Source organism: Ranitomeya imitator, chromosome 2 (assembly GCF_032444005.1).
Source record: "Ranitomeya imitator isolate aRanImi1 chromosome 2, aRanImi1.pri, whole genome shotgun sequence".
Lineage (NCBI taxonomy): Eukaryota > Metazoa > Chordata > Amphibia > Anura > Dendrobatidae > Ranitomeya > Ranitomeya imitator.
The window spans coordinates 406,846,596-406,873,570 of NC_091283.1; the positions used below are offsets into that span (position 1 = coordinate 406,846,596).

Sequence of the window (26,975 nt, forward strand, 5' to 3'; positions counted from 1 at the left end):
CTTCGAACTGGATTCATTACCTTCAATGTACTGTCCAGTGAAGGTCTCTCCACTGGTGGACACAGCCAGAGAACCTAAGAGTCGGAATGCTATGGTCCACTTCTCCTTATGTAGTGATCACCACGGACGCCAGCGCTTGGGGCTGGGTAGCCCATCTAAAGGGCAAAATTCTACAGGGCAGGTGGCCAGCACATGTCAATCACAGCTCCTCCAACTTCGAGGAGCTGTATGCCGTCTGGGAGGCCTTGAGAAGAAACCGACACACTCTTGCAAATTGTCATGTCAGGATACTATCCGACAATGTGACAACGGTTTCATTCCTGAAACATCAAGGGGGCCCAAGACACCGTCTGCTCCAGGATTTGGCGGGAAGAATATTTCGCTGGGCAGAAGATTCGGTCCTATCTGTGTCTGCTATTCACCTGGAGGGCTCTCAGAATGTGATAGCAGACTATATGAGCAGAAGGCGGGTGTGCCCATCAGAGTGGGAACTCAACCAGGACATCTTCCAGGAGTTATGTCTTCGTTGGGGAACTCCCAGAATAGATCTGTTCGCAAACAGAAGAAACTCAAAGGTCTCAAAATTCTTCTCTCTGAACTCATTGGATCTCCCGGAAGGGGTAGACGCTCTGAGCCAAGATTGGACGGAACCTCTCTCATATGCATTTCCACCTCTAGCACTGAACCCAGCCGTTCTCCGGAAGATCAAGGAGGATCGAGCTCAGATCATTTTGATCGTTCCATACTGGCCAAGAAGGAGTTGGTTCCCTCTGCTAGGGGGGACATGGCAATCGAGAACCCAATAGAGCTTCCTCTCCGGGAGGACGTAATTCATCAATGTCCGATTTACCACCCGAATCCAGGGAAACTCCATCTCTCAGCATGGATCCTGAAGGGGACATCTTGAAAGCCAGAGGCTTATCATATCAGGTGATAGCCACCATCAAGGCCAGCAGGAAGCCAGTCACATCGGCAATCTATTTAAAGATTTTGAAGTGTTTCTGTCTGGAAGGTGGCAGGTCCGATGTCACGGCAGACACTCTGGACATACCTAGAATCCTAAACTTTTTGCAAGCTGGGTTCAACAAGGGCCTTAGACCGAGCACCTTGAAAGTGCAGATCTCGGCACTTGGCTCCTTCTTTGACTATCCCCTAGCATCACACCCGTGGGTAGTTACATTTATCCGAGTTACTCAGAGATTGCTCCCGACCATTAGGCAGTTGACTCCTCCCTGGGACCTCAACCTGGTCCTCAGATTCCTGTGTAAAAATGCATACGCCCTGGCTGATAATATGCCCATATCATTTCCCACTCGGAAGACAGCATTTTTAGTGGCAGTCACCACAGCCAAGAGGGTGGGGGAAATCCAAGCCCTATATACCAGGGATCCGTATCTACAGTTTAGAGAGGATAGTTTTTAATTCTTAAACTCGATCCCTCATTTATTCCAAAAGTAAGCTCGGCCAAAAACAGAAATCTGGAGATTGTATTGCCTTCATTTTGTAATAACCCTACCAACGCAAAGTAAAAAAACCTTCATTCCCTTGATGTCAGGCAGGCAGTCTTGGATTACCTAGCAGCCACCAGTTCCTGGTGGATAGATCCAAACGTATTCATTCTTTTTTTGGGGAAAAAAATAAGGGAAAGAAGGCCTTCAAGGCCTCTATCGCTCATTGGATCAAGTCTGTGATTTCTGAGGCCTACCAGTCTGAAGGGGTTCTCCCTCCGGTGGGTCTACATGCACACTCTACACGGGGGATATCTGCTTCCTGGGCGGAAAGGGCAGGTGCCACTCTTTGAGCAGATTTTACCTTTTGTAAACATTATAAACTTGATGTCTTGTCTGGTCAACACACTGCATTTGGGAGAAAAGTTCTCCAAGCGGTAATCCCACCCTAAAAAGGTGCTTTGGTACTCTCCTTGGTGCTGTCAGGAGGGACGTCCTGGAAAATAGGCATTAGACCTACCGGTAGTTATGTTTCCAGGAGTCCATCCTGACAGCACTGGCTGTTCCCTCCCTGTTTTGATGTTATGACATATGATGTAATATGTTTCTGACATATGATGTAAAATGTTTGTCATTAAAATATTTGCATTTCCATGAGGCGGTTCTTGTTACAACACTGAGGATTTAGAGGTGGGACATGACCTTTTAAACTCTTGTGTGTTTCCTGTCCCAGCAAGGGGGAGGAGGACGTCATCCATGGTGCTGTCAGGATGGACTCCTGGACACCTAATTACCGGTAGGTCTATTGCCTATTTTTCTGGTCATTTTGAGAGTTTAGTGGAACCAACAAATGTAATGCTCCAGATTCTCAACTAGCTCAAAGGAAGGTCAGGTTTATAGGTTCTCTAATCAGCCAAACTGTTTTCAGCTGTGCTAACATACTTGCACAAGGGTTTTCAAGGGTATTCTAACCATCCATTAGCCTTCTTACACAGTTAGCAAACACAAAGTACCATAAGAACACTGGAGTGATGGTTGTTGGAAATTGGCCTCTTGGAGTGATATTGCATTGCAAACCAGACGTTTGCAGCTAGAATAGTCATTTACCACATTAACAATGTATAGAGTGTATTTCTGAATCCTTTAACGTTAGCTTCATTGGAAAAAACTGTGCTTTTCTTTCAAAAATAAGGAAATTTCTAAGTGACCCTAAACTTTTGACCTGTAGTGTATATTACTCAGTGTTTTTCTTGCAAGAGATGCAGAAATGGTTCAGAAGTTTATGCCCCAAATACTTAACGTGTGCACATACCCTTGTGGTTCAGAATTCCAGTGTTCTGGTATTAAAAAATGTAGAGTAAAAATATTTCCAATGTGCACCAAAATTCAATGCAAAAATGCGGTAATCAGACCACACTGCCATTTGTTATTTTGGTTTGGACACATGCTAACAAAAGCAGGATTTTGTATTTTATTTATTATTTTGTATTTACCGTAGTTTGGTTTGTTTCTTGTGTGTATTTGTGGCTTTGAGTCTTGAAAGCTTTTGTCTGTTATCATGTTGAAAATCTGGTGTCTCCTGTTATCACTAAAGGTACCGTCACATTAAGCGACGCTGCAGCGATCTAGACAACGATCGCTGCAGCGTCGCTGGAGAGCTGTCACACAGACAGCTCTCCAGCGACCAACGATGCCGAAGTCCCCTGGTAACCAGGGTAAACATCGGGTTACTAAGCGCAAGGCCGCGCATAGTAACCCGATGTTTACCCTGGTTACCAGCGTAAACGTAAAAAAAAAACAAACACTTACATTCCGGCGTCTGTCCTCTCCGGCGCTGTGCTTCTCTGCACTAAGCGCTGGCCGGAAAGCAGAGCACAGCGTTTGACGTCACCGCTGTGCTTTCCGGCCGCTGCGCTTACACAGTGCAGAGAAGCAGAACGCCGGAGAGGACAGACGCCGGAATGTAAGTATGTAGTGTTTTTTTTTTTTTTTTTTTTTTTTTTTTTACATTTACAATGGTAACCAGGGTAAACATCGGGTTACTAAGTGCGGCCCTGCGCTTAGTAACCCGATGTTTACCCTGGTTACCAGTGAAGACCTCGCTGAATCGGCGTCACACACGCCGATTCAGCGATGTCTGCGGGAGATCCAGCGACGAAATAAAGTTCTGGACTTTCTGCTCCGACCAACGATGTCACAGCAGGATCCTGATCGCTGCTGCCTGTCAAACTGAATGATCTCGCTAGCCAGGATGCTGCAACGTCACCGATCGCTAGCGATATCGTTCAGTGTGAAGGTACCTTTATTCTTCTTCTTTTAGCACTTGAGACACAGGGGTACACTTGTGTACCCTCCCTCCCAAATTAGTATTTAATTAAAAACCAATTGACTCTTCCAGGTTAATAAAGTTACACTTTGATATTTAATAACAACGTTATTAACCAGGACAGGCTGCCTCCACTAATAACACCTTGCAGATGCAGCAGTTACTCCGCTAGAGGGCGCTGTTGCAGCTCGTAATTTTGCACCAGAAGTGACTTGGGATTGTGATCAATTCTGACATTGGGGCGGTATGTTGCCCTTTTTGTTGGAAGCCAGACAGGCTAGAAGTGTACGCTGTCATTCTCTAGTATGTACTGTGGTTTAAAGGGATTGTCTGGATAGGTCATGAATTTGAAATCAGTGGCGGTCCGACACTTGGCACCCGTACCCCCTAAGTGAGTGGGAGGTAATCTGCAGTAGCCACTGAACCATGGATGGATCTGCAGTGATATATATATATATATATAGTTGGGTGCTGGACCTCACAATTTTGAATGTAACAATTTTTGTTATTGTGAAAATAAAATGTAATCCCTCCCAGCTTTAAAAATATTATTGCTTATCATATAGCAGATACAAATAATTTAGAAATAAATAAAATAAAAAATTGCCTTTTTTTTCTCTACAGTCTTTGTGTGTGTTTTTTTTTTTAAATTTTTTTAACATCCATTACCTTTCACTTTTCCATTGATATAGCTGTACAAAGGTTTTTATTTTTCCTCATGCTTTGCTGTAGCTTGATGTAATTTTTCGGTACATAAAACATTTTGATCACTTATTTGATCCTTTTTTTTTTTTTTTTTTCTTTGCTGGGACACTTATTTTTTGGCATTTAATGTATAGCTAAAATGTATCATCTTCGGAGATTGGAATAATGTCATTTTTTTTCTTTTTTTTAATGTTTTGAATATCTAAAAGTAGGGATGATTTAAAAAAAAAATTTCACTTTATTTTAATTTTTTTTTTTTTTTTTTTGATATTTGATCGTTTACATATACAATATGCTGTAGTACATTTGTTGTAGAGTGAATGGTGTCATTCAAAGCTTCATCTCCTCCCACGAAACAACACTCCCTCAAACGACTGACGTCAGAACAGTCTTGGCTCTTGAAAGAAAAGGAGGGACAAGGCCAAAATTTGCTGCAGTTGGGAAGGGGTTAAGTATGACTTTGTATACAGGCTCTGCCGCCTCTGTCGTAATCCCTATATACCTGAGGCCGGATTACTACGTCAGGGGCGATGAGTAATAGTGTTGCAACGTGCTCCTGTGATCGCCTCCGTAACCAGACCTCTCCCACATGTGATCAGGCGTTCAGCAATATCAAAATCCAAAGAAATTTGTCTGGCCGCACCCTATACCAATACCGTCTCTCAGGACATCATGGCGCACGTCCTCACCAGGGGGTCCATCCCAGAAAATAGATCCAAATAAAAATGCAAAAGAGGACAGCGCCACACCAGGAAGTGAAAAAAGCAGCTCACATTTATTCTGCCTTCTGCGGCAACGTTTCGGTCATAAGACCTTTGTCAAGCACAGTACAGCAGCAATCAAACCACCATTATAAACCCTTAAACCCACCCATTAATTAGCTAACAGCCAATAGGGATCATGTAACAAAATAGAAAAAACCAATACCAATATAATCTACATAAATACAAATAAAAACAAAGATACATGAATGGTAATCAATACATATCAACATCTAACACCGCATCATCACCTCTGATCGCTTATATTTACATAATACCGCTCATAACGTAGCATAATGTTCCCGACACATGAAACGTAAACAAACCCCATCCTCCTATCCGGGCAATGCATCTAAAGTTGCCATAGCACCGTGTGTCTGCCCACGGGACACACCGCCCAATCCGGACACAGTGTTGGTCCCATGTGACCGCAACCCTCCCAGCAGGCAATGCCGCCCATTGTACAGTCCCACAGGCGCTACTACAACAGTGCAAATGCCCGGAAAGAGATCCGCCCCCATGCGTCAGAGTCCACCTCCCCATGTGTAACACCGTGGATCTGCAATCAGCAGGGGATATATGGCACAGCGCCAATCCCCACATGAGTCCAATGTCATTGGAGTAACTGCGCATGTCCGGGCTCAGCGTTCCACACAAGCAACAAAGTCTTCCAATATTCCAGTGCGCATGTCCCAATTCCGATATATGACATCCTCTATGCGCATGTCCTCAGTTGATCTTTATTGCACTTGTCACAGGGATATAGTTCTCCATTTCAAATCCACAGCGCACGAAGAGGGATACATCCGGACAGTATAGATAAATATGTTGCGCAATATCTACCGGATACATAATCCTTATATTTGCCGTATAGAACCTATAAGAATAAATTCTAAAAACACTATACACACAACAGGATCATATATATATATATATATATATATATATATATATATATATATATATATATATATATATATATATATATATATATATATATATATATATATATATGTAATGGTAACGCTCTGCATTTAATTGGGGCCACATTCCATAGAAATACTAATGGGGAAATATAGATCCATACATATTTCAGATGCCATAAAACTAAGGCTATATTTTACGCCATCATCAATGGAGTAAACAAGTGAAACTCCAGTAATCATCAATGGAGTAAACAAGTGAAACAAGTATCTATATCTAATATCGGGTGCCCTCATTACTGGAGTTTCACTTGTTTACTCCATTGATGATGGCGTAAAATATAGCCTTAGTTTTATGGCATCTGAAATATGTATGGATCTATATTTCCCCATTAGTATTTCTATGGAATGTGGCCCCAATTAAATGCAGAGCGTTACCATTACATATATATATATATGATCCTGTTGTGTGTATAGTGTTTTTAGAATTTATTCTTATAGGTTCTATACGGCAAATATAAGGATTATGTATCCGGTAGATATTGCGCAACATATTTATCTATACTGTCCGGATGTATCCCTCTTCGTGCGCTGTGGATTTGAAATGGAGAACTATATCCCTGTGACAAGTGCAATAAAGATCAACTGAGGACATGCGCATAGAGGATGTCATATATCGGAATTGGGACATGCGCACTGGAATATTGGAAGACTTTGTTGCTTGTGTGGAACGCTGAGCCCGGACATGCGCAGTTACTCCAATGACATTGGACTCATGTGGGGATTGGCGCTGTGCCATATATCCCCTGCTGATTGCAGATCCACGGTGTTACACATGGGGAGGTGGACTCTGACGCATGGGGGCGGATCTCTTTCCGGGCATTTGCACTGTTGTAGTAGCGCCTGTGGGACTGTACAATGGGCGGCATTGCCTGCTGGGAGGGTTGCGGTCACATGGGACCAACACTGTGTCCGGATTGGGCGGTGTGTCCCGTGGGCAGACACACGGTGCTATGGCAACTTTAGATGCATTGCCCGGATAGGAGGATGGGGTTTGTTTACGTTTCATGTGTCGGGAACATTATGCTACGTTATGAGCGGTATTATGTAAATATAAGCGATCAGAGGTGATGATGCGGTGTTAGATGTTGATATGTATTGATTACCATTCATGTATCTTTGTTTTTATTTGTATTTATGTAGATTATATTGGTATTGGTTTTTTCTATTTTGTTACATGATCCCTATTGGCTGTTAGCTAATTAATGGGTGGGTTTAAGGGTTTATAATGGTGGTTTGATTGCTGCTGTACTGTGCTTGACAAAGGTCTTATGACCGAAACGTTGCCGCAGAAGGCAGAATAAATGTGAGCTGCTTTTTTCACTTCCTGGTGTGGCGCTGTCCTCTTTTGCATTTTTATCAGGCGTTCAGCAATGTCGGCCCCGTATGGTTTGTATCGTCCTTCCTGTGTTTCCATCACTTGTTTATTCAGCTTTTTGCCTCTTTATTATTGAATTGTTGTTTTACCTGGCTAGCTTATTTTCTTGTGTTTATATTTTAACCTATTTGGCTTTTGTTTTTTACATTTTAAGGGAAGAAGAAAATCCCAAAGTTGTCTAAGCTCCCGATCTTTGATCAGCCGGATCCCACTCCACCCACGTAAGGTTCAGTCCTAAGAAATATATGGCATATTCGTTTTTTTTTTTAATTCTTTTGTGTCCTGTTATGTAAGATTAATGACTATTTTGTACCTGGAATGAGCAACAGTGTCAGGAAGTGTTTAATTTCCCTACAGCACTCCCAGAGGTGAAATTAAGTATTACAGTTTTATTTATAAAAAAAAAAAATGGCTGTTGGTGTAATACATGAACTAGTTGCCTTCTCAAGAGCAAGAAATGCTTTCCACTTCAGATAAAAGGTGATGGTCTGGAACGCAGCCCACCTTAGTATCTATAATATAACGCTGGGAGCGTCACTCTGTCCGAAGCCTTTATAGACTGCGCAGGCGCCGGCGCAGTCTGGCCCCCACAGAGTGACGCTCCCAGGAGATTGCGGTATGTGTAAGCACTGAATGCATACCGCGATCTCCACCGGAGAGTCAGGGACTGTGGACGCGCCAGGAGGGAGGGTAAGTATAGTCACCTGTCCTCCGTTCCAGCGCTGCGTGCGGCTCCCTCTCCGGCTCCTCTGCTGTGACAGAGTCCAGTCACAGGCAGAGGAGCCGGAGTGTGTGTTCAAGAAAATGGCGCCGGAAAGCGCGGACTGCGCAGGCGCCGATTCCTGCTGCCGGAATCGGCGCCTGCGCAGTCCGCGGCTTTCCGGCGCCATTTTCTTGAAGACACACTCCGGCTCCACTGCAGGTGTGTGTTCAAGAAAATGGCGCCGGAGAGCGCGGACTGCGTAGGCGCCGATTCCTGCTGCCGGAATCGGCGCCTGCGCAGTCCGCGCTTTCCGGCGCCATTTTCTTGAACACCCACCTGCAGTGGAGCCGGACGATAGGCGAGTATGGTATTTTTTTTTTTTTTTTATATGGCAGCAGCATACGGGGGCATATAATACAATAGTGGCGCAGGATGGGAGCAGCACATGACAGAACGGGCGCAGGATGGCAGCAGCACATGACAGAACGGGCGCAGGATGGCAGCAGCGCATGACAGAACGGGCGCAGGATGGCAGCAGGATAGGAGCAGCACATGACAGAACGGGCGCAGGATGGCAGCAGCACATGACAGAACGGGCGCAGGATGGCAGCAGCACATGACAGAACGGGCGCAGGATGGCAGCAGCGCATGACAGAACGGGCGCAGGATGGGAGCAGGATGGGAGCAGCGCATGACAGAACGGGGGCGCAGGATGGGAGCAGCACATGACAGAACGGGCGCAGGATGGGAGCAGCACATGACAGAACGGGCGCAGGATGGGAGCAGCACATGACCGAACGGGCGCAGGATGGCAGCAGGATGGGAGCAGCACATGACAGAACGGGCGCAGGATGGCAGCAGCGCATGACAGAACGGGAGCGCAGGATGGGAGCAGCACATGACAGAACGGGCGCAGGATGGGAGCAGCACATGACCGAACGGGCGCAGGATGGCAGCAGGATGGGAGCAGCACATGACAGAACGGGCGCAGGATGGCAGCAGCGCATGACAGAACGGGGGCGCAGGATGGGAGCAGCACATGACAGAACGGGCGCAGGATGGCAGTAGCGCATGACAGAACGGGCGCAGGATGGCAGCAGCGCATGACAGAACGGGCGCAGGATGGCAGCAGCACATGACAGAACGGGCGCAGGATGGCAGCAGCGCATGACATAACGGGTGCAGGATGGCAGCAGGATGGGAGCAGCACATGACAGAACAGGCGCAGGATGGCAGCAGCCCATGACAGAACGGGCGCAGGATGGCAGCAGCACATGACAGAACGGGCGCAGGATGGCAGCAGGATGGGAGCAGCCCATGACAGAACGGGCGCAGGATGGCAGCAGCACATGACAGAACGGGCGCAGGATGGCAGCAGCGCATGACAGAACGGGCGCAGGATGGGAGCAGGATGGGAGCAGCGCATGACAGAACGGGGGCGCAGGATGGGAGCAGCACATGACAGAACGGGCGCAGGATGGCAGTAGCGCATGACAGAACGGGCGCAGGATGGCAGCAGCGCATGACATAACGGGCGCAGGATGGCAGCAGGATGGGAGCAGCACATGACAGAATGGGCGCAGGATGGCAGCAGCGCATGACAGAACGGGGGCGCAGGATGGGAGCAGCACATGACAAAACGGGCGCAGGATGGCAGCAGCACATGATGGAGACCATATACCAATATAAATGCTCGCCACCCGGGCGTAGAACGGGTTCAATAGCTAGTTTAATATGTCAGTGGATGGAAAACCCATTCTTTGACTCTCTGCTTTATATCGAATGCAAATAATTACTTAAACTAACGATGCTGTTGCATTTTTGTTTAGAACTTTGCATGGTCATTCCTCCTGGTAATGAATAAGTTTGAGTTAAAGCAAACATTCACCTTCTCTAAGGGGCTTTGTAGGCACACACCCTAGTGACAAGAAATATCAGATGGTTCCAGGAGGAATAATGCAGGAATGGTGCAATTAGTATTCAAAAGTTCTGGAAACAGGGATGTTTGCATTCACTGACAGCAAGCAGCAAGAAAAAATAATGGAGTTCCTTGGAGTAAAACATGCATAAGGGTCTTAATATTAAGAGGGTCTTGCAATGGCTGTGCCTTTTTCTGTGGGAGGGTCTGTGCATTGCTCGCCCTTATCTATGGACAGATAGAAGTCGGGTGTAGGGACTTCCTAGGAATATCGGAGGTGCCACAGAGCTGACATCATAGTGGAGCTGCCGCTGAAAGAATCCCCAGCTGTTACATTCCTGGCATTCCAGCTGTGACTGAATGGAGCTGGGCGCCACTGATTGAATACTTCATCTCTGCACATTGTCCGTGACTCACTGCTGCCCCCTGCTGGTGCGCACTTGCCATTACTCCTCCACTTGCAGGTTCTTCTGCTGATATGGAAGCGCTATCAATTCAGATAGCAGCAGAAATGACTGGTGCAAAGAAGTTGCCACCTATAAATGTGCTCAATTGGTACAAAGATTTATCAGTGGCGACATCTGCACACGTTTTCGTGGCACCGCAGACACATGCAGTGAGTGAAGAGGTGTATATGTGTGTGATTATTCCTGCTGAATCTGCTATTAAGGCTGAGATCAGAGAACTCAGATCCCTGCAGTTTAACCCCCTTAAGATGCCGCATTCGTTTGCAGATACAGCTTCTAAGCGGTTAATTGGAGAAAGTGGGCTCTTGTCCACCCATCACGGACCCTTAGGCTTATAATATGCCATAGCGAAGTAGACGGAGGTTTCCGACAACTGACTTTACATTATTACATGGGTGGGAACTGTGTTGACCCAAACTAGAGCATCTGATCTGCAGCACTATGTTACCGGTACGTAAAATTTCCGTCTTTCTTTTTTAGGCCACCACGTGACTTGGACTCGAAAGCATGCCTCCTAATTGGAGATAAGGTTGGTGGTTTCATCAGAAATATCCACTTTTTACAGTTTATGCATAGCTGATATTTACATCAAATACTAAACTACAGTCTGTAAAATTCCCGAGCTGCATTCACGATTCTGAAGACGTCAGAGCTGAATTCTCCCCCTATATCCAAATTAATTGGTGTCTACTTAGAAATTACTTTTCTATATTTGCAAGTTCTATCATTACTCCAAAACCAGCAGAATAGTGAATGCAGTTCTGGAGTATAATACAAGATGTAACTCAGGATCAGTACAGGATAAGTAATATATGTACACAGTGACTCCACCAGCAGAATAGTGAGTGCAGCTCTGGAGTATAATACAGGATAGAACTCAGGAGCAGTACAGGATAAGTAATGTAATGTATGTACACAGTGACTGCACCAGCAGAATAGTGAGTGCAGCTTTGGGGTATAATACAGGATGTAACTCAGGATCAGTACAGGATAAGTAATGTAATGTATGTACACAGTGACTGCACCAGCAGAATAGTGAGTGCAGCTTTGGGGTATAATACAGGATGTAACTCAGGATCAGTAATGTATGTACACAGTGATTGCACCAGCAGGATAGTGAGTGCAGCTTTGGGGTATAATACAAGATGTAACTCAGGATCAGTACAGGATAAGTAATGTATGTACACAGTGACTGCACCAGCAGAATAGTGAGTGCAGCTCTGGGGTATAATACAGGATGTAACTCAGGATCAGTACAGGATAAGTAATGTATGTACACAGTGACTGCACCAGCAGAATAGTGAGTGCAGCTCTGGGGTATAATACAGGATGTAACTCAGGATCAGTACAGGATAAGTAATGTATGTACACAGTGACTGCACCAGCAGAATAGTGATTTTAGCTCTGCGGTATAATACAGGATGTAACTCAGGATCAGTACAGGATAAATAATGTAATGTATGTACACGGTGACTGCACCAGCAGAATAGTGAGTGCAGCTCTGGAGTATAATACAGGATGTAACTCAGGATCAGTACAGGATAAGTAATGTAATGTATGTACACAGTGACTGCACCAGCAGAATAGTGAGTGCAGCTCTGGAGTATAATACAGGATGTAACTCAGGATCAGTACAGGATAGTAATGTAATGTATGTGCACAGTGACTGCACCAGCAGAAAAGTGAATTCTGCTCTGATTGTCAGATAACATTACACATGTCTGACCTGATTTCAGCAGCAAAAAAATGTACTTGGGAATTCCTGCCAGACTCCATAGTCATCCCTGGCGGATGTTATTTGCATCCATTATGCGGGGTGTTACATGGGTTGGGGGGCAGTTCTGTGGGTTGTGTGGATAGACCCTGCTGCTGTTCTCACATATTACAGATGGCTCGTTCCCTGCTGTAACCTGATTGCAGAACGCGAGTTCCCTCCTCGTGACTTCATACTTGATGCCCCCAGCTAAGACCCGGCCCGCAGTCCTGTCAGGTGGAATTCCAGTAACCTTGTAGCACTGAAGTCTGCTGCTCCTGTCCATCATCGCTGCTGCTGCACGACCACTGTTTACTGGAACAACAGTCATTAGAAAATAGTAATGCTGATCTACCATCTCCTCGAAAAATTGAAATCAAAACCTTCTGTTTTTAACTGGAGGCGTCAATTTTACCATCTACCACCCTTTCCTGGGTTTACACCATGTAGTATGATGGGGTGGTGGCTGACGTTGTTTGGCTAAGGAAAGGTACAAATTGTCTGTGCCATTTAATACTTTCCTGGAGCCTGTGCCCTTTTTTTGTAAATGGGGAGAGGGGGCTCGATTCTGTGCCCATTTGCTAAAATGGGGTGGGGATGCGCCCTTTTTCTGATCTTTGATGGAGGAGGATGCGCCCTTCTAATCATGGGGCTATGCACATCTTTGGAAATGGGGTTGGTGGGTGGCGTCCTCTTTTTATAACTGGGAGGTGGGGTGGTGACACCCTCTTTCTAAACGGGTGGCTGACACTCTTTCTAAATTCTTTCTAAATGGGGGTGGGAAGGTGCCCTCTTTTTAAAACGGGGGTGGGGGCAGGCACCCTTTTTCTGAAATGGGGTTGGGGGAGGCGTCCTTTTAAATGTGGGAGGCGCGTTTAAAAAAAAAAAAAAAAAAATGGTTGGGAGTGAGGGTCTTTTTCTAAATGGGGTGGGTATATGCAGCCTTCTAACCATGGGGGAGGTGCTTTTTCTAAAGGAGGGGGTAGGAGGAGGCACCCTGTTTCTAACATGGAGAGGTGGTAGATCCTTCACACTGGGGTAAATCCGTCTGTATTTTACCCCTAGATGTATAGCTGATGTGCTCCGTATAAAATGATGTGACAGTTATTGATGTCTGTAAGGGTTTTATCATGTATGTTCTCATTCAAGGTGTGATCATGCTCAGGTCATTGCTAAGAAGACCCCCTTTCTTAGGATTGATGGGGGTGCAGGCCTTTTAATATCATACGTGGAAGCTGTAAGCAGTAAAAGCTTGTACAGGTCACTGTTAATCCCGTGTGTTGACTGCTGAGTGCACAGGCTCCGGCCAGTGGAAACTTTATAGAAAGTTTGCGGCGAACGATCTGTTCCTTATTTTCAGTGCCTGTCACTACTGATCTGCTCACAACATAAGAATGGAACATTGTGTTCCCGCCGGTGGAGCTTTTATCCCTGGAGCTGCCAAAATCCGTGCACAATCCACCTCCACCGGCAGGCTGAACTTTGCACGTGTAAGATCATCAGTGAACGGCTGCTGCACACTTGTATGCGTTGCAGAAACCCTTTGCCCTGGCACGACTGCGACCTGCACAGCACAAGCCCGGATATAAGCAGTTAATTAAGGCTACGCCGGGAGCTGCATGAGATGACGACGCTGCGTGCCAAGAGCTTTCTAATTACGCAGCACATTCTCAGCTGGCCTGCGAGGGAAGGAGGCGCCATCCGAATGGGAATGACCCTTTTGGCAGGTCTCCAGGCTATAGAGTCACAGCGGCGGCGTGGGGCTGCTGCCTGGCCAGCACGTGGGACTGCACACATGGCATCATATTGTGATCATTATATAATGGACGATCCCTCGGTGATTATCGCTTTCTCCTATCTATTTACTCCTATAGAACTTTGAGGTAAAAGCCGATGACTTATTACCTATTGAAGAACTGGGACGGGGGGCCTACGGAGTGGTGGAGAAGATGCGCCATGTGCCGAGTGAGCAGATCATGGCTGTAAAGGTAAGAGGCGGTATTTTATACCATTTATTATCGTATACTATTTTATATTTATTTTGTTAAACATTAGAATATAGTAAAAATGTATTAAATAATTATCCTCTGATGGATGCATAGAATCCTGCAAAAAAAAAAAAAATTCCTTTGCCTACCTGTGGTGCATAGATGTGAATTGGGACATTCCTAGATCTGTTAGAAATATGCAGTGCATATTACCAAGATGGATATTCTAAACCACATATAGTCTCATGCGGGAGCTTGTAGATCCACGGGAGTGCGGTCTACTTTCTCTTGGTGGATGACATCCAATTCTCTTCTCATCATGCTTTTCTCGATCTTAAGAAACCAGGTTATCCTCTGGGTCCTGCAGCTCACTTTCATCTGCAGGGCACACGATCATTCCTTGGAGTGTTATCCTTCCTGGTCTCTTGCTTCCCTATTGCCCTTTTACCTCATATTCTCTAAGGGTCAGTTGAGAGCAACTCAGTGCTCCTTAGTAGGGTTCAGCGACTTTTACTTTTTTAGGGTTTCGCGAAACCCGACTATCTCAAAAGTCGAGTGAAATTCTCTCTCTCTCTCTCTCCCTCTCCCTCTCCCTCTCCCTCTCCCTCTCCCTCTCCCTCTCCCTCTCCCTCTCCCTCTCTCCCCCCCCACCCCCCCCCCCCGCAGGGAGCTGCGTGATGTGATCGCGTTGCTGCGTGGGTCTCTTACCTCCCTGCAGGCCTGGATCCAAAATGGCCACGGGGCCGCATCCGTGTCTTGCAGGGAGGTGGCTTGCTAGCGCCTGCTCAGAGCAAGCGCTGGTAAGCGTCCCTGCTGTGCCTGTGTGATCACTGATCTGACACAGTGCACAGCAAAGTGTCAGATCAGCGATCTGTCAATAAATCATGATGCCCCCCTGGGCAAAGTAAAAAAAAAAAAATGTTTTACATGTGTGGAAGAATAACGAACAAAAAGTGGAATAACACGCGATCAAAAAGACGGATATAAATAATCATTGTAACGCTGGAAACGTCATCTTGTCCCGCAAAAAACGAGACGCCATACAGCATCATCAGCAAAAAATTTAAGTTATAGTCCTCAAAATAAAGCGATGCAAAAATAATTTTTTCTGTAAAATAGGTTTTATCGTATAAAAGCGCCAAAACATAAAAAAAAGAAATAAGGTATCGCTGTAATCGTACTGACCCGAAGAATAAAACTAAACGACACCCCCCCCCCCCCCCTCCACAAAATAAATTTATGAATAGCTGGTTTTTGGTCATTCTGCCTCACAAAAATCGGAATAAAAAGCGATCAAAAAATGTCACGTGCCCGAAAATGTTACCAATAAAAACGTCAACTCGTCCCGCAAAAAACAAGACCTCACATGACTCTGTGGAGCAAAATATGAAAAATTATAGCTCTCAAAATGTGGTAACGCAAAAAATATTTTTTTGCAATAAAAAGCGTCTTTTAGTGTGTGATGGCTGCCAGTCATAAAAATCTGATAAAAACCCTCTATAAATAGTAAATCAAACCCCCCTTCATCACTCCCTTAGTTAGGGAAAAATTAATAAATTAAAAAAATGTATTTATTTCCATTTTCTCATTAGGGTTAGGACTAGGGTTAGGGATAGGGTTAGGGCTAAAGTTAGGGTTTGGACTACATTTACGGTTGGGATTAGGGTTAGGGGTGTGTCAGGGTTAGAGGTGTGGTTAGGGTTACTGTTGGGATTACGGTTAGGGGTGTGTTTGGATTAGGGTTTCAGTTAGAATTGGGGGTTTCCACTGTTTAGGCACATCAGGGGCTCTCCAAACGCGACATGGCGACTGATCTCAATTCCAGCCAATTATGCGTTGATAAAGTAAAACAGTGCTCCTTCCCTTCCGAGCTCTCCCGTGCATCCAAACGGGTTTATCCCAACATATGGGGTATCAGCGTACTCGGGACACATTGAACCACAACTTTTGGGGTCCAATTTCTCCTGTTATCCTTGGGAAAATTCAAAACTGGGGGCTAAAAAATATTTTTTGTGGGAAAAAAAGATTTTTTATTTTCACGGCTCTGCGTTATAAACTGTAGTGAAACACTTGGGGGTTCAAAGCTCTCACAACACATCTAGATGAGTTCCTTGGGGGGGGTCTTGTTTCCAATATGGGGTCACTTGTGGGGGTTTCTACTGTTTAGTTACATCAGGGGTTCTGCAAATGTAGCGTGACGCCTGCAGACCAATCCATCTAAAGTCTGCATTCCAAATGGCGCTCCTTCCCTTCCGAGCTCTGCCATGCTCCCAAATGGTGGTTCCCCCACATATTGGGCATCGGCGTACTCGGGACAAATTGGACAACAACTTTTGGGGTCCAATTTCTCCTGTTACTTTTGGGAAAATACAAAAGTGGGGGCTAAAAAATAATTTTTGTGGGGGGGGGGGGGGGGGGAAAGAATTTTTATTTTCACGGCTCTGCGTTATAAACTGTAGTGAAACACTTGGGGGTTCAAAGCGCTCACCACACATCTAGATGAGTTCCTTAGGGGGTCTAGTTTCCAAAATGGTGTCACTTGTGGATGGTTTCAATGTTTAGGCACATCAGTGGCTCTCCAAACGCAACATGGCGTCCCATCTCAATTCCAGTCAATTTTGCACTGAAAAGTCAAATGCCGCTCCTTCCCTTCCGAGCTCTGCCATGTGCCCAAACAGTGGTTTACCCCCACATATGAGGTATCAACGTACTGAGGACAAATTGTACAACAACTTTTGGGGTCCATTTTCTCCTGTTACCCTTGGTAAAATAAAACACATTGGAGCTGAATAAAAATTTTTGTGAAAAAAGTTAAATGTTCTTTTTTTTTTTTATACATTCCAAAAATTCCTGTGAAACACCTGAAGGGTTAATAAACTTCTTGAATGTTGTTTTGAGTACCTTGAGGGGTGCAGTTTTTAGAATGGTGTCACACTTGGGTATTTTCTATCATATAGACCCCTAAAAATGACTTCAAATGAGATGTGGTCCCTAAAAAAAAATGGTGCTGTAAAAATGAGAAATTGCTGGTCAACTCTTTAACCCTTATAACTCCCTAACAAAAAAAAAAATTTTAGGTTCCAAAATTGTGCTGATGTAAAGTAGACATGTGGGATATGTATTTTGTGTGACATATCTCTGTGATTTAATTGCATAAAAATTCAAATTTTGGCAGATTTCCATTTTTTTCACAAACGCAGGTAAGATCAAAGAAATTTTACCACTATCATAAAGTACAATATGTCATGAGAAATCAATGTTAGAATCACCGGGATCCGTTGAAGCGTTCCAGAGTTATAACCTCATAAAGGGACAGTGGTCAGAATTGTGAAAATTGGCTCGGTCATTAATGTGCAAACTACCCTTGGGGGTAAAGGGGTTAATGGTTTTTGGTGGATGTGTTCTCAGAGTCATGTCATTGTTATGGCTGATGATCCTTGCTCTGCCGAGGTTCAGCCCCAAACTTGGAAGTCTTATTTCCTTGGTAGAAGCTTTGGGTTGCCATCCCATAAGATTCTTCACTTACCCAATCTTGTTTTTTCTTTCGGTATAGATTTCCTCCTCTTTAACACCCTCATTCATATTTTTTGGCCTTTGATGTAGAGTTCCTCAGGGGATGTCCCCTCTACCCATCCTACCAATATGTTCCAAAATCTAAGCACCCCACCCTATTCTCTTTGTGCTTGGAGTTCTTCCTTCCAGCTGCTCGGCATCCACCTATAGGTCAGCAATGTAGCCATATGAGGATCATTTTGCACTTTTTGCCAGGCTTACAAGAATTTCATTATGGCCTTCACTGATTCCACCTTGGCTTGTAAGGTGCTGTAAAACCCTAGGTGGACTACAGGGTTGGTTTTCGGGTTTTGCCCACCCTCTGAGACTGCTCTAGGATGTCGAACTGTAACTGGTTTCCTTACTGCTATTAAAACTAAGGATTTTTATATGCACTGTATCAGATTCCACCCTGTTTTTCTGTGTTTCTTCCTTACCGGGGTCTGTTCCGATCGCGTTTGAGCATCAGTCTTTTTCCCTGTTCAGGTAGTGTTTGTTCTTGCTTGTTTTCATGTTTTTATTGCTTTTCTACCTGGCACAAAACTAAGTTGCAGCAGGCGGTATAGCTCACTGGCCAAAGCCAACACCTTACTTTCACCCAGTGGCAGGGCCTAAGAAAGGGATTTAACAGCCGTTCCACAGTGGTGAGGCATTCGGACCTAGGGACTCGAACATATTCGAGCACGCCGAAAACACTGTTGGCACCTGATCATGTGGGATATATAATTTTTTTTTTTTCTTCTTCGCATGGCGACTTTGACCTGCTGGACTTCATAAGAGCAGCAAGGTGGTGGCAAATGAGTCCTTCAGTACTACTGAGAAGTACCCCGGATGTGATAGTAACCCATTGGAACTCCCAGAATTGTTTTTGTAATCTTGTACCACCCATCTATTATACAATTGTGTAAGGGTCACTTCCGTCTTTCTGTCTTTCTGTCTGTCACGGATATTCATTGGTCGCGGCCTCTTTCTGTCATGGAATCCAAGTCGCTGATTGGTCTCGCCAGCTACCTGTCATGGCTGCCGCGACCAATCGGCGACGGCCACAGTCCGATTAGTCCCTCCCTACTCCCCTGCAGTCGGCGCCCTCTCCATACTCCCCGCAGTCACCGCTCACACAGGGTTAATGCCAGCGGTAACGGACCGCGTTATGCCACAGGTAACTCACTCTGTTAACGCCGCTATTAACCCTGTGTGACCAAGTTTTTACTATTGATGCTGCCTATGCAGCGTCAATAGTAAAAACATCTAATGTTAAAAAAAAAAAAACAACAAATCATTATATACTCACCTTTCGCGACGCTCCGGTGACCTCCGGCAGGTTCCGGTGCCAAGGATGGTATGGGAGAAGGACCTGCGACGTCATCACAGGGTCTGCGCGAGAAGGACCTGCCATGACGTCACGGTCATGTGACCGAACTACAAGGTGCCCTCGGAAGGTGAGTATATGTTTTTTTATTTTTTAACCTGTGACATACGTGGCTGGGCAATATACTACGTAGTTGGGCAATATACTACGTGGCTATGTGCTGTATACTACGTCCCTGGACAATATACTACGTCCCTGGACAATATACTACGTGGTTGGGCAATATACTACGTGGCTGGGCAATATACTACGTGGACATGCATATTCTAGAATACCTGATGCGTTCGAATCGGGCCACCATCTAGTTTAACATAAGTTTGTAGAGGTAGCCTGGTTTCTTTTGATATATACAGTGGGGGAAATAAGTATTTCATTCCTTGCTGATTTTGTAAGTTTGGCCACTGACAGACATGAACAGTCTATAATTTTAAATATTTGATCCCCTACCAACCATTAACAGCTCCTACAGAAGACTAGTTAGGCTCTCCTAATCAACTCGTTGCCTGGATTAAAGACCGCTGTCGCCTTTTATAAAAGACTCCTGTCCACAGACTCAATAAGTCAGATTCTAACCTCTACAACATGGGCAAGACCAAAGAGCTTTATAAAGATGTTGGGGACAAGGTCATAGACCTGCACAAAGCTGGAATGGGCTACAAAACCATAAGTAAGATGCTGGGCGAGAAGGAGACAACTGTTTGTGCAATAGTAAGAAAATGGAAGAATTATAAAATGACTGTCAATCGACATCGATCTGGGGCACCATGCAAAATCTCACCTCACGGGGTATCCTTGATCATGAGGAAGGTGAGAGAGCCTAAAACTACACTGGGAGAACTTGCTAATGATCTCAAGGCAGCTGGGACCACAGTCGCCAAGAAAACCATTGGTAGTACATTACGCCGTAAAGGTTTAAAATCCTGCAGTGCCTGCAAGGTCCCCTTGCTCAAGAAGGCTCATGTGCAGGCCCATCTGAAGTTTGCCAATAAACATGAGTGATTGGGAGAAGGTGCTGTGGTCAGATAAGACAAAAATTGAGGTCTTTGACATTAACTTAACTTGCCGTGTTTGGAGGAAGAGAAATGCTGCCTATGACCCAAAGAACACCGTCCCCACTGTCAATCATGGAGGTGGAAACCTTATGTGTAGGAGGTGTTTCTCTAAGGGCGCAGGACTACTACACAGCATCAATGGGAGAATGGATGTAGCCATGTACTGTAAAATAATCCAGAGTGACAACCTCCTTTCCGCTGTCAGGACATTAAAATGGGTCGTGGAAGGATCTTCCAGCAATACAATGACCAAAACATACAGCCAAGGCAAAAAAGGAGTGGCTCAAAAAGAAGCACATTAAGGTCATGGAGTGACCTAGCAAGTCTCCAGACCTTCAATCCCATAGAAAACTTATGGAGGGAGTTGAAGTTCCGAGTTGCCAAGTGACAGCCTCAAAATCTTAAAGGGAGGGTGCCGTGATTTTAGTTTTTGTATTAATAATTATTGATTATATAATCAATTATTTTTAATACAAAAGTAAATGTACTACTTTCATACTTTTTTATTTATTCATTTTTACTTTTACCACTGGAGGCCGCCATTTTCATTAGTGGGGGTGTGTGTGTCTGGGTACGACACTTGCACTCCTCACTTACGGCAGCCATGGACATAGGAGCCAACGGTCGGACCCAGCCGCATCTTTCATTGAGGCTGCTTCTCCTGCCTCTCAGCTGTGACCTGGACACGCCCACTGAGCTGCTACGTCACAGCTGTGTGAGGAGATCGCGGCCATTTTGTTTTTTATTTTCCTCTGTCATCGCACACACAGCTCAGTGTGTGCGATCATAGCAGGAGCTGCCAGGGAGAAGCTGCTGCTGGGAAGAGAGGTTCGGGGTGAGTATCTGCAGCCAGGAGCTGTGATTGCAGCCTGTATTTAGTATTACAGCACAGGCTGCAATCACTGCTCACTGCCGACCTGTTCAGAGCAGAGCAGGGAGATCGTCACACTGCTCTGCCCTGAACAGGATTCAGCACTTCCTGGAGGAGGACTGAAGGTAAGTTTTCTTATGCATCTACCACTGCTACCAGCCCCTATATACCACTGCTACCTGCCTCTATATACCACTGCTACCTGCCCCTGTATACCACTGCTACCTGCCCCTATATACCACTGCTACCTGCCCCTATATACCACTGCTACCTGCTCCTATATACCACTGCTACCTGCTCCTATATACCACTGCTACCTGCCCCTATATACTACTGCTACCTGCCCCTATATACCACTGCTACCAGCCCCTATATACCACTGCTACCTGCCCCTATATACCACTGCTACCTGCTCCTATATACCACTGCTACCTGCCCCTATATACTACTGCTACCTGCCCCTATATACCACTGCTACCTGCCCCTATATATCATCTACCACTGCTACCAGCCCCTATATACCACTGCTACCTGCCCCTATATACCACTGCTACCTGCTCCTATATACCACTGCTACCTGCTCCTATATACCACTGCTACCTGCCCCTATATAAAATCTACCACTGCTGCCTGCCCCTATATACCACTGCTGCCTGCCTCTATATAAAATCTACCACTGCTGCCTGCCTCTATATACCATCTACCACTGCTGCCTCTGTCCTGTGTAGCTAATCTAGTCCTGTGTACAGTATCACACCAGATAGGATTAGATACACGGCGCAGCGCAGTATCACACAGGACAGGATTAGTTACACAGCTCAGCAGTCAGTATCTAATCCTCTCCTATGCACTCCTCTCCCCCTTGCGTGTATTTCCCCATTGTGGTTTATTATTTTTGTTGTGGGAGATGAGGGAATCGAGGATTATGCGTTCGGTATGGTTTAAAAAAGATTAATAAAGGACTTTATTCTGGCCGAGTATTTACAATACATCTGAGATCTATGTGGCGGCATTATGGGTGATCTATATGGCGGTATTATGTGAGAGGCATATGGTGGTATGTGAGAACACTGGCGGTATTATGTGTGATCTATATGGTGGTATTATGTGAGAACTGTATGACAGTATTGTGTGATCTATTTGATAGTATTGTGTGTGATCTATATGGCGGTATTATGTGAGAACACTATGGCAGTATTATCTTCAGAAAGCGGACCCATTCTATGGTGGTTCTGGATGAGCACCTGCACGTGGGTCTGGGGTAATAGAGGGGGCAGCATGACTTCCAGTTAGGTGCAGTCAGGGCTGGTGAGGCAGCTGAAGAGAGGGGTCTCATTTTTATCGTTACTATATGGCTACATTTCCTTCCCAGCGTCACCCCGTACTTCGCCTGTCACCTTGCTTTCACACATCGCCAGGACAGGATGGAGAAGACAGGATCTGAGGAGGGGAATGGGGTCTGCATGCAAAGTCTGGATCAGACCAGGCCATCCATGTGTATAAAAGACAGCGCTCTATGTACAATCCCTGGCTGCTCCACACACCGAACAGGGGGCCCCTATAGACCAGCACACTGCTCTCCTGAAATACTCTGTGCTGCTGTCACCAAGCTCCTTCCACCACATATCTCCCAGAATCCTTGCTGCCTGCCATCCTCGGTGACTGTCTACTTGTCAGTATAAGGCTGCCTTCACACTAGCAGTATTTTGGTCAGTATTTTACCTCAGTATTTGTAAGCCAAAACCAGGAGTGGGTGATAAATGCAGAAGTGGTGCATATGTTTCTATTATACTTTTCCTCTAATTGTTCCACTCCTGGTTTTGGCTTACAAATACTGAGGTAAAATACTGACCAAATACTGATAGTGTGACGGCAGCCATACTCTGCAGTCACCAACAAAATGGCTGCTCACTGGGTTCCTGAATATCATCCTCTCTAATCCCTTAGCAAACACCCAGAAGGGGAGGAGAGGAGACATCACACACGTCAGCAGACTCCGCCCATAATTACTGCAGTGCAGTAATGTGAGCTAGTTGTACACTAGGTTTTTCTGAAATTTCAGCAGCTGCTCCACCTAGTGTTTAAAAGTGGAAATTCCAAAACTTTTCAAATTATTTTTCATATTTTACTAAATTATAAACAAATGATAATATTTTTTAAGAAAATGTAATCATTAATTCTTTACATTTTTACAATTTCTGAAAAAAAATTTTTTTTCATGGCACCTTCCCTTTAACCCCTTTCTGCCATCAGACGTACTATTGCGTCCATGGGGGGTGGGCCCTACTTCCCAAGGACGCAATAGTACGTCATATGCGATCGGCAGCGCTCACGGGGGGAGCGGCGCCGATCGCGGCCGGGTGTCAGCTGCCTATCGCAGCTGACATCCGGCACTATGTGCCAGGAGCGGTCACGGACCGCCCCCGGCACATTAACCCCCGGCACACCGCGATCAAAGATGATCGCGATGTGCCGGCGGTGCAGGGAAGCACCGCGCAGGGAGGGGGGCTCCCTGCGGGCTTCCCTGAGACCCCCGCAGCAACGCGATGTAATCGCGTTGCTGCGAGGGTCTTGCCGCCCTCCCTCCCTGCTCCAGGTCCCGGATCCAAGATGGCCGCGGATCCGGGTCCTGCAGGGAGGGAGGTGGCTTCACAGAGCCTGCTCAGAGCAGGCACTGTGAAGCCTGCACTGCTGCATGTCAGATCAGTGATCTGACAGAGTGCTGTGCAAACTGTCAGATCACTGATCTGTGATGTCCCCCCCTGGGACAAAGTAAAAAAGTAAAAAAAAAATTTTCCAAATGTGTAAAAAAAATTAAAAAAAAATATTCCTAAATAATGAAAAAAAAATAAAAATATTCCCATAAATACATTTCTTCATCTAAATAAAAAAAAAAAAAAACAATAAAAGTACACATATTTAGTATCGCCGCGTCCGTATCGACTCGCCCTATAAAACTGGCACACTAGTTAACCCCTTCAGTAAACACCGTAAGAAAAAAAAAAAAAAAACGAGGCAAAAAACGACGCTTTATTATCATACCGCCGAACAAAAAGTGGAATAACACGTGATCAAAAAGACAGATATAAACAACCATGGTACCGCTGAAAGCGTCATCTTGTCCCGCAAAAAACGAGCCACCATACAGCATCATCAGCAAAAAAATGAAAAAGTTATAGTCCTGAGAATAAAGCGATGCCAAAATAATTATTTTTTCTATAAAATAGTTTTTATCGTATAAAAGCGCCAAAACATAAAAAAATGATATAAATGAGATGTCGCTGTAATCGTACTGACCCGAAGAATAAAACTGCTTTATCAATTTTACCAAACGCGGAACGGTATAAACGCCTCCCCCAAAAGAAATTCATGAATAGCTGGTTTTTGGTCATTCTGTCTCACAAAAATCGGAATAAAAAGCGATCAAAAAATGTCACGTGCCCGAAAATGTTACCAATAAAAACGTCAACTGGTCGCGTAAAAAACAAGACCTCACATGACTGTGTGGACCAAAATATGGAAAAATTATAGCTCTCAAAATGTGGTAACGCAAAAAATATTTTTTGCAATAAAAAGCGTCTTTCAGTGTGTGACGGCTGCCAATCATAAAAATCCGCTAAAAAACCCGCTATAAAAGTAAATCAAACCCCCCTTCATCACCCCCTTAGTTAGGGAAAAATAAAAAAATGTATTTATTTCCATTTTCCCATTAGGGCTAGGGTTAGGGCTAGGGTTAGGGCTAGGGTTAGGGCTAGGGTTAGGGCTAGGGCTAGGGTTAGGGCTAGGGTTAGGGCTAGGGCTAGGGTTAGGGCTAGGGCTAGGGTTAGGGCTAGGGTTAGGGTTAGGGTTAGGGCTAGGGTTAGGGCTAGGGTTAGGGCTAGTGTTAGGGCTAGGGTTAGGGCTAGGGCTAGGGTTAGGGTTGGGGCTAGGGTTAGGGCTAGGGTTAGGGCTAGGGTTAGGGCTACAGTTAGGGTTGGGGCTAAAGTTACAGTTAGGGTTTAGATTACATTTACAGTTGGGAATAGGGTTGGGATTAGGGTTAGGGGTGTGTCAGGGTTAGAGGTGTGGTTAGGGTTACCGTTGGAATTAGGGTTAGGGGAGTGTTTGGATTAGGGTTTCAGTTATAATTGGGGGGTTTCCACTGTTTAGGCACATCAGGGGCTCTCCAAAAGCGACATGGCGTCCGATCTCAATTCCAGCCAATTCTGCGTTGAAAAAGTAAAACAGTGCTTCTTTCCTTCCGAGCTCACCCGTGTGCCCAAACAGGGGTTTACCCCAACATATGGGGTATCAGCGTACTCAGGACAAATAGGACAACAACTGTTGGGGTCCAATTTCTCCTGTTACCCTTGGGAAAATACAAAACTGGGGGCTAAAAAATAATTTTTGTGGGAAAAAAAAGATTTTTTATTTTTACGGCTCTGCGTTATAAACTGTAGTGAAACACTTGGGGTTCAAAGTTCTCACAACACATCTAGATAAGTTCCTTAGGGGGTCTACTTTCCAATATGGGGTCACTTGTGGGGGGTTTCTACTGTTTAGGTACATTAGGGGCTCTGCAAACGCAATGTGACGCCTGCAGACCATTCCATCTAAGTCTGCATTCAAATGGCACTCCTTCCCTTCCAAGCCCTCCCATGCGCCCAAACAGTGGTTTCCCCCCACATATGGGGTATCAGCACACTCAGGACAAATTGGACAACACATTTTTGGGTCCAATTTCTCCTGTTACCCTCGGGAAAATACAAAACTGGGGGCTAAAAAATAATTTTTGTGGGAAACAATTTTTGTTTTATTTTTACGGCTCTCCATTATAAACCTCTGTGAAGCCCTTGGTGGGTCAAAGCGCTCACCACACATCTAGATAAGTTCCTTAGGGGGTCTACTTTCCAAAATGGTGTCACTTGTGGGGGGTTTCTACTGTTTAGGTACATTAGGGGCTCTGCAAACGCAATGTGACGCCTGCAGACCATTCCATCTAAGTCTGCATTCAAATGGCACTCCTTCCCTTCCAAGCCCTCCCATGCGCCCAAACAGTGGTTTCCCCCCACATATGGGGTATCAGCACACTCAGGACAAATTGGACAACACATTTTTGGGTCCAATTTCTCCTGTTACCCTCGGGAAAATACAAAACTGGGGGCTAAAAAATAATTTTTGTGGGAAACAATTTTTGTTTTATTTTTACGGCTCTCCATTATAAACCTCTGTGAAGCCCTTGGTGGGTCAAAGCGCTCACCACACATCTAGATAAGTTCCTTAGGGGGTCTACTTTCCAAAATGGTGTCACTTGTGAGTGGTTTCTACTATTTAGGTACATTAGGGGCTCTGCAAACGCAACATGGCGTCTCATCTCAATTCCTGTCAATTTTGCATTGAAAAGTCAAACGGCGCTCCTTCCCTTCCGAGCTCTCCCATCCGCCCAAACAGTGGTTTACCCCCACATATGGGATATCAGCTTACTCAGGACAAATTGTACAACAACTATTGGGGTCCAATTTCTTCTCTTACCCTTGGAAAAATAAAAAATTGGGGGCGAAAAGATAATTTGTGTGAAAAAATATGATTTTTTATTTTTACGGTTCTACATTATAAACTTCTGTGAAGCACTTGGTGGGTGAAAGAGCTCACCACACCTCTATATAAGTTCCTTAGGGGGTCTACTTTCCAAAATGGTGTCACTTGTGGGGGGTTTCAATGT

At 45.2% G+C, this 26,975-nt stretch overlaps 1 protein-coding gene across 2 annotated transcripts in view; it reads left to right on the forward strand.

Annotated features, from left to right (window-relative positions):
* The window catches only part of MAP2K6 (mitogen-activated protein kinase kinase 6), a 113,783-nt gene that overhangs the window by 37,527 nt on the left and 49,281 nt on the right, over positions 1-26,975 (forward strand). For both annotated transcript variants that reach the window (XM_069750703.1, XM_069750702.1), the window contains 3 exons: positions 7,756-7,822; positions 11,170-11,218; positions 14,317-14,430. In XM_069750703.1, coding sequence (XP_069606804.1) covers positions 7,756-7,822; positions 11,170-11,218; positions 14,317-14,430 — 230 coding nt within the window. The remainder of the gene's footprint in view (positions 1-7,755; positions 7,823-11,169; positions 11,219-14,316; positions 14,431-26,975) is intronic.